Below are 13,199 nucleotides of genomic sequence, written 5' to 3'. Positions count from 1 at the left end.
TGTTTGGGATCCCAGCTGATTAGCTGATTGAAGAGACTATGGTACACAGGTAAGTGACATGGCCTGTTCTTAGGCATGTGATATCACATACAACGGTCACATGGCCTCAGAGCAGCTCTTTCCCATTCAGGTGAATGGGAATGAGCTGCAATGCCAGGCACAGCCGCTATACCATATACGGTGCTATGCTTGGTATGGACTAAAGGGACAACAGCGCTCTCCCGAGTGCCGCTGTCACTTAAGTCAGCCAATAGACAGAGATCCTGAGCTACATACATATGCTAATAAACTATTGATGAACTATCCTGAAGATAAATCATCAATAGTTTAGTGCCGGAAAACTCCTTTAAGGCCGGGCTTACACAGGCAAGTCGGATTCTACATGCGGATTTCCGCAGCATATGACCAGTGATCGTTTGTGGAAAATAACTACGAATGATCTTGGAAGATTGCAGATGCAAGCGCTTTTCTGCGCGGATGTACCCTATGCATAGTGTATTATTTGAGCTCTCTCTCCCCTCCAGCCGGCTTTTCTATTGAAGTTGCAAGCAGTTCCACCGCTCATACGCAATGTTAATTGTGTATGAGCAACGCAGCACTCGCATCCATTGACTTCAATGGGGGCCGTCCAAGCGGAATCCACACTAAAATAGAGCACGCTGCGATTTTTATTCTGCTCACACACACCACAATTCCTATCTGCACGTCTGAGCGAAGCCTTATAATGGCCGCGCAGCGCCGTGTATCATCTGCACAGGTGCCAATCGGGTATGCAAATCAAATCCACTTGTATGAGCCCGGACTGACTCTACTGTAGTATTACATGCTGCTACTTTGTGCTCTTATGTCATACTCTGTCTGTGTTTCTGTTGTAGGACTAGTTTACTATCCACTTTTTAACAAATGTATTCCAGTAGCATCAAGAAGATGTCATGGAAGATGTCTTATTAGAAGCCCCAACTAAAAAGTAGCAGGAAGTTATGAGTCTCCTTTTATGTTGCTGTGTCTTCGAGCACTGGATGCTTGTCAGGAAGAATATAATCAAGACTCACATCTGAGCGGTAATTAAAAGGAAAGGGACTCTGGACGCATATGATTTATTATTTAATCTCTGGAATACTACAGGAAAGAAGAAATGCTCAGCTCTGCAACATGTAATCACTGTGTTGTAATAATTACAAAGCACTAATGAACATTAATCATAAAGATAACCAATTCTAATTATCCGGCCTAGGAGACAAGAGAATTTCCAAAAGTGCAACACAAAAGATATCTTAACCCCGTAATAATCACATTGCAATTGTAAAAAAAACTATCTAAACATGTCACTTTTATTGCAGATTTTGAATTTACGCCTCATATAAATATATATAACTCATCGTACGTCCGTGGTTTCACATTTCCAATCTGACTCTTCTACCAGAAGAAAAAGTGCTTCATGCCCCACTTTTTGCTTCCGTTCAAAATCTGATGCGATGCTATGCAGGAAACAAATCGGCGCATGCTCTATCTAGCAGCGCCGGCCCCATTGAAAGCAATAAGAGAACTCTGCCGGTCCTCTGCTGTAAATGTGACAGCCGTGCATTCCCTTAATTCCCGCAGTGATGCAAGGCTGTTTTTACATGAAACCGCCTCGCATCCACGGGGCTTTCACATGGTGGGGAGAGCTATATGGTGGAAATATTTACGGCCCCATATCACACTCACCAGTGTGAAGGAGCCCTATCTGTGCTGGATAAATAATGAAATACTTCATAATAAAAGCTGTAGCTCGGGTTCTATCGCTGCTACGGCAACCTTTTGGTATCATTTTAAACTTAAAGTCAAGTTTGCTCTGAATTGACACCGAAAGCATGTCAGTAGTGCTGCTACAATTAGAGCTGCTTAATGAACAACAGGCTTTCTTAATTCAAAAAATTGTAAAGGGCTTAGGGCAAAAACACATGGGCGCATGCGCTAATACGCTCACATGTTTGCATGCTAAAGAGCCCCATAGAGGGGCACATCTGTCCGTACCGGTATGTGCTAAACGCAGTGCATACTTGCGATCACCATCACTGTTAGTCAAATTAGGTGATTTCCACGGCCCGTGTGAACAAGTGGTGCCTGCGCAAATATGCTCAGTATTTGTGCCGACACGGGCACAAAATACACTCGTTCACTGTGCAAAAAAAAACTGGGCGGGAGTGAGCGTATTGCGTGAAGCGCTCGTCTGTCGAAGCCCTGATTTTGCAATTTTGGCCCTTTGAAAAATACCTGCGTGTGTATGTGCGTACATTTTTCATGCAAGCAAGAAAAAAAATACGCAAGAAGGCCTTTTTCCACATCTCCTGGCAACATGCATAAAAAAGGCGGCGAATATGCACGTAAATCCGTTTACACTGTGTTTTTCACAGGTGCATAGACCTTCATGAACACTTTGGTGATATGAACGAAAATAGGACAGGCTACGTTTTTTAAAAATTTTATGCGTGTAAAAAACGCACATCTGAATACACCAGTTTAATTCAATGGGTCCGTATTCAGACAGGATAAAATACGGCCAGAAAGCACAAGTATGCTCGTCATGGCAGAATATGAAGCTGGAAATAAATATGTTAACATCCTGACACAAAGTAGAGCCACAAAGGAGAATAGTAAAAAATAGAGATTACAAGCTGTAAATTAGCAGCAAGCAGCGAGCACCGTGTAAAGGCCAAGCACAGAAAGAACAAACAGTCTCTTATATAAGGAGGAACTACTGGAATCTGCCAGGACATTTCTGAGCTCTTCCATTAATGACCTCCCTGAATTGAATTTCTGTGTCATTTCTGAGGCAGCTAAGCGGCTGAATAGCTGAATAGGACCCGCTAGATTAAGAGTATAAGTAATTACCAAACTTTCAAGTTATGAAAAAGACTGGAGCGTGCATACAAATGTAGCAGAGAGAGAGAGGGAGATGACGAGCAGAGGCCGAGAGCGGGAAAGTGACATTACACAATTATCTCTGAAATCTTCTCCTCCGTTTTTTAAAGTACAAGATAGAAAAAAAACGACCCTGCCGGCATCTCCTGAAATGGAATAATCTTGGGCTTGTGCAGGCGAAAAAAAAGCCGAGTGCAAAAGTTCTGTCTTCAGATGCCCTATATCCATAATGTGAGGTCTGCTGAGGCGTCTGATGTGAAGATTCAATAAAAAATTTAAAAAATTGGGATTTGAAATGACTGAAAAAAACCAAGCAACCTGGAAGGCAGAGGCGTTCTTCTACTATGGGCAAAGATTCAATTCTGGTGGCAGCAGATCCCTTTAATCCTTGTGAACCAGTCTTTTGCCCGTTATCACCCTAAAATTGAATGTCCACTTCATTAGAGACACCCGTCTAGTAGAGCATTGACCTGTCATGAAAGGACAAAGTGGGTGAGCCCTGCTCTTCAAACATTCATCCAGAGGTACAAGGGAACCCATGGTGCACCAAGAAAATCTTCGCCCCATCATTACTTCACCAGCCTAACAAGAAGGGTTTATCGATTCATGCTGCTTGTGCCAAATTCTGCCTTCACATCAGCACGGTGCAACAGAAATCTGGACAATGTTTTTCCGCTGCTTAGTGATTCAATTTTTGCCTTCTTTTGCCCATTGGAGTTACACTTTTCTCTTTCTTTTAGACACCACGGCGCTAGAACTGTTCAACTGCTGTTATAGCTCATGCATGCTAAGAAATGAGATGTTGTGCTTTTGGACATATTAGTTGGAGCACCAGCATTGTATTCAGCTGCTCTTGACTGTGCAGCGTCTCTTCATCAGACGATTCCTGACATCCTCCTCTGACCCCTTTCAATGAGTTGCTTCCGCCCACAGGATCCCCTTTTGCTGAATGTTTTCCTTGATCACACCATGCTCAGTATACTCTCCACACCGCTGCAGGAGAAAACCGCACGTGGTTGGCAGTGAAATCCTGGCCCGGCTAGTCTAACACCGATTACTAGGTGTCGTTGGAAGTCACTCAGGTCGCTGGATTTTACCATCTAATGTGCATTTACACTTAAACTGATCCACGGAAACTTGTCACTCGATCTTATGCTTCACTCCAGGGTCAGGGGGAGAATATCCATGCAAGAAAGCGCCAGTCGTGAAAGGCAGAAAAGGGGTTCTTTATTACAGTGGCCATTCAATGTATATCATAGCGGTAGAACCCCCAGCCCCCATTGTACAGGAGATCCCACCGATATTGTCAGCTAGGATAAACTAGTATCCTATAAGAATAGAAACACTGATGTTATAATGGAGCGATGAAAGCTCTCCTATGAGTTCAGTCTGGAAGCTGGGAAATAAACACATCGCAGCATTTCTTTCCAAGTAAGGAGATCTGTCTCTACTATATTGTAATGTCAAGGTTAGACAAATAAAGGGCACTAGAGAAACATTTCCCGGAGAGACGGTAAACAAACACGTCAACCGTTAGAGGACAGTGCAAACAGACCCTGGGAGCAGGATTATTAAGAGAAAGATTCCTCTCTACAATGTGGCTTTAATCAGCCATCGCAGCCGAGCAGAACTGCCACGGCCTCCGCGCAGCTGACAGCTCCTTTACTGTCTTCATTTGCACACAACACAGGTGGTAATATCTTAACCCTCTCCTGTGCATCTATAACTCATCCCAGCAAGCTGTGATCACATCAAGCTTTTCGGCTTTTAACCTTTTATCCCTTGCAGGTGGGATACATGAATTTCCCTGTATGTTGCAGAATTCTGTTATACTCTAGAAGCCAGAGGGCAGATGGGTTTGTTTTAGTTAGATTCCTCAAAAGAGGTTCTCCAGTGAGGATGATCTTTTCTTATTAGAAGGGTCCCCTGGCAATAAGCTGATCAAAAAGTGTCTTCCTGTAAAGATCCCCAACGAGCTGCTGTAATCTGTCGGGAAAGTTGGCAAAAAGTGTTCAATTTCCCTGCAGCGCCACCACATGGGAGATGGAGCATTATACAGTGCTCAATTACATTAATGGGTTGTCTGTGTAATACTGGACAGGACAGGTCCTCCAGAGCAAGAGGCTCTCTTTGTAACTGCTCTCCATTTTAGAAAAGACCTAAGGACCCCCCTATTAACTCATAATTGCATAATATGACATATGAACCCCTTTCAGAGTGAGTGACCTTTGCAGTCATACGCTGCAAGACAATACTGAAGGAGGCACCACTGGCTTTAATGACTTGGGCACACGAAACTTGCACTGTTGAACCCAAAAGCAGTTGTACAGGGTACATCTTCATTGTATATTTTATTGATTGGATAGTCTTATCCAGGTGACTGGCAGTGTGATTTTGGCACTATGTAGTATTGGTTATTATTACATTAGATGTTTGCATTACTTGGGCACTATATGGTACAACATAAAGGCAGGTGTGCCAATAGAGGATACTGTACAGAGCATCATCCAACCTAAGACTATCCCTGTATATAACAGGTTACTGCAAGCTAAAGAGCATTTACCCCTACACACATGCATCACTTAACATGCCTGGACCTTAATCCAAAATCTGTAAGAAGACCCCTTAAAGCTGCATTCATATGAGTCAGTAATGGGTTCTCCACAGGATAAAGTTCGGTTTGAGCTAGTTCGAACTGAACCGGAGCTTCACCAATATCCCTAAAATTAGTGTATAACACTGACTAAGAGTCATAAAATCCTTGTATAAAACTCTTGGGTCAGTTAGGGGTATATCTAAGTTCTTTTCATCTGTTTTTAAGGTAAAAACTAATAAAGCAAAAAAGGTAAAAAAGGAGAGGAAAAGAGAAGAAGAGAAAAGGAGAAGGAAAGAGAAAGAAAAATATTAATTTTCCTTGTCCTTTTTCCTTCTTTTTCCATCTTCTTTTTTCTTCTTCTTAAAATCATAGACTGGTAGAGTTGGAAGGGACCTCCAAGGTCATCGGGTCCAAACCCCTGCTCAGTGCAGGATCACTAAATCATCCCAGGCAGATATTTGTCCAGCCTTTGCTTGAACACTTCCATTGAAGGAGAACTCACCACCTCCTGTGGTAACCTGTTCCACTCATTGATCACCCTCACTGTCAGACAGTTTTTTCTAATATCTAATTTGTTTCTCCTCCCTTTCAGTTTCATTCCATTGCTTCTAGTCTTTCGGTCAGGATGTGCTGCTGGGATCTGTTGTACTACGTACTTCTAGCAGCACAGCTACAGGTGGTTGAGGGTTAATTGAGCTGGCTGGGTGTGGTACTTTCTGCTAGCCAATCTCCTGGGTCTGTGCTCACATATAAACCCAGCTTCTGGTCAGTCTCTGGCTGGGTGCCAGGGTGAGCAGTCATGTTACTTCTGTGTTCTGTAATTTGTTATCAGTCATGTTCAGTGTGTTCCCACTCTGATCTGTGTTTGCAAGTAGGTCTATTGTCTCTCTGCTTTCCCAAGATGGTTTGGACACCTGTAGTCCTTCTGTGTTATATGCAGATCCCCATTACAGGTGCGGCCTTCCAAATGTCTTATGTCTCGCTCTGTGTGTCAGTTGGTGGATCCTTGACACAGTTTCCTATGTCAGCCTGGTTGGCTGGCTGTCTATGCCCCTGTATGAGGACACTTGGACTTGCTGTGAGTTCTCTGTGTGCATGTGAGTTCTGGGTGGAGTCTGTGTGGTTTTCACTATATGTTGTAGCCTGCTGTGATCTGTGTCCTGTTACCTGTCCTGTTTGCAGCCTGCTGCGCCCTGTGCTCTGTCCTGCTACTGTTTCAGTTGGCTGTGTGCCCTGTGCTCTGTCCTGTTCCTTATGCAAGCTTGCTGTGTGATCTGTGACTTGCTGGTTCATGTCCGTTTGTTTGTTTATATTCTGTCAGTTTTGTGTTAGCTTGCTGTGTCCTGCGATCTGTGTCCTGTCCTGTTGCAGCGTTCTGTGTGAACTGTGTCCGGTTCTGCTGGACTCCTGGTGTAGGGATTAGCGGTATAACCAGGAGCTTTGAAGTTGGCCCGCTAGCTTCCATGTTTTGTACAAAATGTCAACTAATACCTGGCATTTACATTCAGCTTATCATCTGTTACTAGTGGTTGCATTTTGGCTGCTGTGCTGTTTTCTGCTCTGTGTATCCTGTTGTTCTGTCCCTGTCATGTGGCATGTGTGTGACTCCTAGGATCAGCTAGGACCCAGTTTCGAAGACCGCTGGGCCACCCTCTTATTGGGGCGATGTCCCCGCTTAGGTAGGGCCACTGTCATCCCCCTTGTAGCACAGGGTCAGTTGCCTGAAATCCGTGTGAACCTCCTGTGTTCCCGTGTGCATCCTTTGTTTGGTCACGATCATGTGGGCCCCTGCTTAGTTTTCCCCCCTCTTTCATTTAAAGGGGTGGTCTCGCGAAACCAAGTGGGGTTATACACTTCCGTATGGCCATATTAATGCACTTTGTAATGTACATTGTGCATTAAATATGAGCCATACAGAAGTTATTCCACTTACCTGCTCCGTTGCTGGCGTCCTCGTCTCCATGGTTCCGTCTAAATTCGCTGGCAGCTTGCTTTTTTAGACGCGCTTGCGCAGTCCGGTCTTCTCCATTCAGCACGAGCCGCTTCAGTGTGCTCCCCGCTACAGCTCTTCTGCGCATGCGCAGACGAGCTGTCACTGCTCGGGAGCGCGCTGAAGCGGCCATTCTGCACCATCCTCTGTTAGAGGAAGGTGCAGAAACTGGAGCTGCCCAGCGGAGAAGACCAGCCCAGCCCAGCAGCCCCGAGAAGCCTCCCAGGTAAGTGATGGGTCGGGGGGGGGCTGCCGCTGCGCCGGGCTGCGCCGGGGGGGGCTGCCGCTGCGCCGGGCTGCGCCGGGGGGGCTGTCGCTAGGCCGGGGGGGCTGCCGCTGCGCCGGGGGAGCTAGCGCTAGGCCGGGGGGGCTGTCGCTGCGATGGGGGGGGCTGTCGCTGCGATGGGGGGGGCTGTCGCTAGGCCGGGGGGGGCTGTCGCTGCGATGGGGGGGGCTGTCGCTGCGATGGGGGGGGGGCTGTCGCTGCGATGGGGGGGGCTGTCGCTAGGCCGGGGGGGGGCTGTCGCTGCGATGGGGGGGGCTGTCGCTGCGATGGGGGGGGCTGTCGCTGCGATGGGGGGGGCTGTCGCTGCGATGGGGGGGGCTGTCGCTAGGCCGGGGGAGCTAGCGCTAGGCCGGGGGGGCTGTCGCTAGGCCGGGGGGGCTGTCGCTAGGCCGGGGGAGCTAGCGCTAGGCCGGGGGGGCTGTCGCTGCGATGGGGGGGGCTGTCGCTAGGCCGGGGGAGCTAGCGCTAGGCCGGGGGGGCTGTCGCTGCGCCGGGGGAGCTAGCGCTAGGCCGGGGGGGCTGTCGCTGCGATGGGGGGGGCTGTCGCTAGGCCGGGGGGGCTGTCGCTGCGCCGGGGGAACTAGCGCTGGGGAGCCGGGGGCTAGCGCCGGTTACCTGCTGTCTGGTCGGCGGCAGCGGGGCGTCTGGTCGGCGGCTGCGATGCGTCCGGTTGCCATGGAGACACAGCTGGCGGCGTCTCGGGAGCGCGCACGTCGGGCTGCAGTGAGCGACTGGGAAAGAGCCGGCGGCCATCTTGAGGAAACTTTTATAACTTGCTGAAACGCTGGAACGGTAAGTACGAACCAGCTAGAAATGTCATTTACAGGGGGGCTTAGTAATGTGTGTTTAATGGGGGGGACTGGGCAAAAAAAAAAATTAACTGCTTCCTCGAGACATCTCCTTTAATAAACATATTTTTCTCCATTTTTAACATGTGTGCAAGTTCTGTATTCATTCATCCTGGTTTCTTTAAATGCTGCCCATTCTTCCTTCTTTTAGGGATTGTTAACGGTTCTGCTTTGAGAATCTCATTTTGCAATATTTCCCAACCTTCTTGGATTCTTCCTACCCTGTGAGTTCATTAAAATCTGTCCTTCTGAAATCCAACCTTGAGGTCTGAGTTTTCTCGGGTCTTCCTCCCCTTTTTATCCAAAATTCAAGGATAGCATGGTCACTGCCTCCCAAGGTCCCAGCCACCCTTACTCCCTAAACAATTCCCTCCCTGTTGGAAAGAATTAGGTCCAAGATAGCAGATCTACTTGTTTTCTCTTCTACCTTTTGAAAGATAAAGTTGTCAGCAAGAGCCGATAAGAATTTGTTAGATCCATTACTTTTACCCAAGATTCCCAACAAATGTCTGGATAGTTAAAATCTCCCATGATCTCTATGTCATGCATATTTTGAGAGCTTGGCCATCTGATTTAGAAAGAGTTCATCAATATCTTCTGCTTGTCCAAGTGGCCTATAGTAAATGCCTACAATGGTGTCCTTTCTGTTGTTCTCTCCTTGAATTCTTACCCAAACAGTTTCTACAGAACTCTGAAGCTTGAATCTCTGTGGAGATTAATGTTTTCCTAACAGACAACACAGTACCTCCCCTCCTTTTTTTAGGTCTGTTTCTTATAAATAAGTTGTATCCTTCAAGTCTTGTATTCCAATTATGTGTATCATTCAACCAAGTTTCCATTATGCCTATGATATCATATTTCTCTGTGTTAGGAGCTCCACTTCTCCTTGTTTGTTTCCCATACTCTGTATATTTGTGTAAAAACATTTTAGTTTGTGATCAGTGTCTCTTGCTCCTCTACTTTCATTCTGAATTTTTGGTCTTTGTTCTTTCTTTTCACTTCTAATAGCGAGGTTCTCAAATATATTAATTAGCTGTATATTTTTACCTGGCCTTTCACTTACCTTCCCATATCGTTCTTGTTTAAAGCTCTCCTAATGAGTGAAGCAAGGCACCCACCAAATATATGCTTACCTGTTTTTGTAAGGTGCAACCTTTGTTCTTCTCTTTCTTTTAGCTAGCTTGGCCAAGACGAACTACCTGTGATTCGGGTTCTCACCAAACCAAACTTTTAGAAATGTTCAACCCAAAACGAGATTCTACTGTTCTGATTATATCAGCACTACCCATGGGAAAAAAGTTGCAGAGAACTGTATGCTAACATACGGTATTTTTGCCTGTGAAAATAAAAAAGGCCTACACAAACAAAATCAATTTTTTTTTCTTGCAGTCTTACTTTTGTTCGTTGGATAAAGGCTTTTGGAGGCGGTGGTTTTGCTTCCATACGATATACCTGGCATATATCATTACGGATATGGCTTCTGAAATGTCCATGAAAGCCAGAAGGGAACTGAAAGTAGAGGAAGAAAAGATTTAACAAAGCTTCTTTACACATCACCATCATTTCATTGGTTTTTGATTTTTTGCTGTTTTGGCTTTATTTTGCAGTTTGTCTCCCATAGGCTTAAATGTAAATTTTAACAAAAAAATGTTAATGAAACATTTTTTAAAATCTAATTTGCTGTTAACTTTTATGAGTCATTCTTCATTACTGATGACTTGTTGGAGAACTCCTAAAATGTGGATTAGTTATGTAATCAGTTCTGGCTAAATCAGAATGACTAAGACTTATTTTCTATCTTCCCTTTAGTCAAAAATCACATTGGCGCAGGGATTAATTGCATCCATCTAAATTCTTTATTCTTCCCCTTGGCATCAAGACAATGACATATTTTTGTAACCACAAAGTGAACAGGCCGCTTGTGTCTGCCACTGTAACAAACAGCTTGAAGCCTTTGGGCAACCGTTGTTCATGAATGTTTTACAAAATTATTATTAGAAACTCTGTATCGTGCAATTCATTGTTCTAATTCCCAGAGGAGACTGATTTATAATTCATTGGGTAATCCTAATGGTTCAAGGTTAACTGGAGCATGATACATGATAGGTGAAAAATTACAATTTTCTTCTGTGAATGCTTAAGGTTCTCTATACATTATAGTTTATGTAAGCAAAATTATATAGTAATATCTAAGGTTTTTAATAATACAACCCATTTCGGAGACACTAATGTGCACTCATAGGAGCTCAGTGTGCCGTAATAGAAGCATTTTTTGCCAGTTGAAATCTCATTGAAATCAATCATTTAATGATTATGTTACTTTGACACATTGAATGGCCACTTTATTAGCGATTCCCATTCTTTGGCCTTCAGAAGTGTTGCAATTTGTCATGGCATCAATTCCATTGGGGTCTGAAATCATTCTACAGGAAAATTGGTCCATGTGGACAGGAAGCTTCTTGCAGTTGCTGCAAATTAAATGGAGGTGCTGACATGTTCTGGCCATCTGGCAGGAAGAGGTCATTAAATCAATCCATTTGCTCCAAACGCGTGAACCGGCACATATACACTGAGACCACAATGCTGTTGCCTGCCTCTCCCACCCCTTCAACGGCTCACCTTCTCTCTCCTTCCCTCTGGCTGTTTGCAATGGAAGTGGACGCGACGAGGGCGGAGCTTGGCTCCACCCCACCCCCTTCCATTGTAAACAGTCAGAAGGGAGGAGAGAAGGGGGAGGGAGATTAGCAGTTACACTGCTAAAGTCCCTCCCACCTCCCTTCTCTGGTCAGTCACGCTGCTAAACTCCCTCCCACCTCTCTTCTCTGGCCGCTATCATTGGCTCCCATAGGAGCCTTTGCCGCGGCCAACGTATTCTAGGCACAAAGATAGTTCCAGGACTATCTTTGCTGCTCAGCGTAAAAGTGCCCAGGGCTATATTTGTTGGTCGGGTGCTTTTACGCCGCGGGAATATGCCTGTGTCATCTGATGCATTGGAATCTAATGCATTAGATGGTAGCATATATCGGCCGGCTGTGAAAACGGCGGCTGATATATGTTCGTGTGAATGAGCCCTTAGACAGCAATGGCAGTGGAAATGGTCGCCTGCTGTTATAGCCAATCTGTGTTAAGGAATGACAAATTGTGCATTGAGACAAGTTAGTTGGAGCACTAGTGTTGTATTTGGCTGCAGTTTTCCTTGACTGTGCAGCACCTGTTCCTCAGAACCATTCCTGACTTCTTCCTCTGACCCCTTTTGGTGATGAGCTGTATCCTTCCACAAGATCCCCTTTAGCTGGATGTTTTTCCTTGATCATGCCATTCTCTGTATGCTCTCCACATTGCTGCATGAGAAAACCCCACGTAGTTGGAGATGAAATCATGGTCCTGACTAGTCTAGCGCCGATGACCAGGGTTTGTTAGAAGTTGCTCAGATTGTTGGATTTCCCATCCAATGTGGATTCACACTGAAACTGATCCATAGAAAATTTGTCAATTGATGTTATGCTGAACTCTGGGGTCTCGCCTCTAATTTAAATACAGGGGAGCCCCATTCATGAAAGGCTGGGAGTTTTAATAAAGCGGGCTGTTCAGTCTACATCGTATAACCAAAGAAGTTTAAACATAGCATATGCAGCATGCAAATTACCACCCTCAATTTTAGAAATGTATTTTATTTAGAAAATATAAACTGAACAATCATTGCATTAGGAACACCTACTCAATAACAGGTTGGTCCACCTTTTTAGGGGATCACAGTTTTCAGACGTTTGCGAACAAATTCCATAAGGTGGTGAACATCCTTCATACCCAACTTGACCCATGCCCACTGCAGCAGCTCCGTCAGTTGGTGTACATCTTGCGGATAAGTGGGAGCAGATCAAACAGACCTTACCAGCATATCCCAAACATGTTCAATGGGGTTACAGTCCAGTGAGTTTGGGGACTAAGACAATGTGGAGAGTTCATTGTTATGTTGCTCCAACCACTCCCTAGTGATCTGAGCTTGATGACACGGAGCATTGTCCAGTTGAAAGAAGGCACTGTGGTCAAGGAAGACTTCCTAAAGATATGGGAGGAGATAGACAGCTAATGGATCCATGTAGTATTCACCATTCAAGGATTGTCGTATGATGACCAATGGTCTTAAGCCATGCCAGGAACATGCATCCCAGGCGATGACACTGCCACCACTAGCCTATTGAACCTTAACTGTGCACCCATGAGATATGGCTCCATGTTGTTCACAGCAGATGCTGACCTGGTCATGCGTATGGTTCAGCAGGAAATGGGATTTGTCACTTCAGATGACCTTTTGCCATATGTCCAAGGTCCATTGATGTCTTTTCTAGGCCAATGCAAGGCGTTGTTGGCAAATTTGAAGCATAATCATGAGAACCCTTGTCAGTCTTTGGGTCTTGAACTCCAGTCGATGCAAGGTATGCCAGTACACCACTTGGTCATTCTGGAAATTTATGTAACTTCCCCACTGTTGTATTGCTGGTCAGTTTGTCCACTTTGGCACTTTGTTACGGAGATACCAGATGTGTCATCTGACGCTTGCCTCTAGGATCAACC

General features: G+C 45.3%; 1 protein-coding gene across 2 annotated transcripts in view; it reads right to left on the bottom strand.

The window, feature by feature from the left end:
• Positions 1-13,199, bottom strand: part of C3H3orf84 (chromosome 3 C3orf84 homolog) — a 37,547-nt gene that overhangs the window by 18,499 nt on the left and 5,849 nt on the right. For both annotated transcript variants that reach the window (XM_066596762.1, XM_066596761.1), the window contains one exon: positions 10,020-10,133. In XM_066596762.1, the coding sequence (XP_066452859.1) occupies positions 10,020-10,067 (48 nt within the window). In that variant the 5' untranslated portion in view covers positions 10,068-10,133. The remainder of the gene's footprint in view (positions 1-10,019; positions 10,134-13,199) is intronic.

Source organism: Eleutherodactylus coqui, chromosome 3, assembly GCF_035609145.1.
Source record: "Eleutherodactylus coqui strain aEleCoq1 chromosome 3, aEleCoq1.hap1, whole genome shotgun sequence".
Taxonomy (NCBI): Eukaryota; Metazoa; Chordata; class Amphibia; order Anura; family Eleutherodactylidae; genus Eleutherodactylus; species Eleutherodactylus coqui.
Note: the sequence above shows the minus strand (reverse complement) of the source record. Positions and strands in the feature narration are given on the sequence as shown.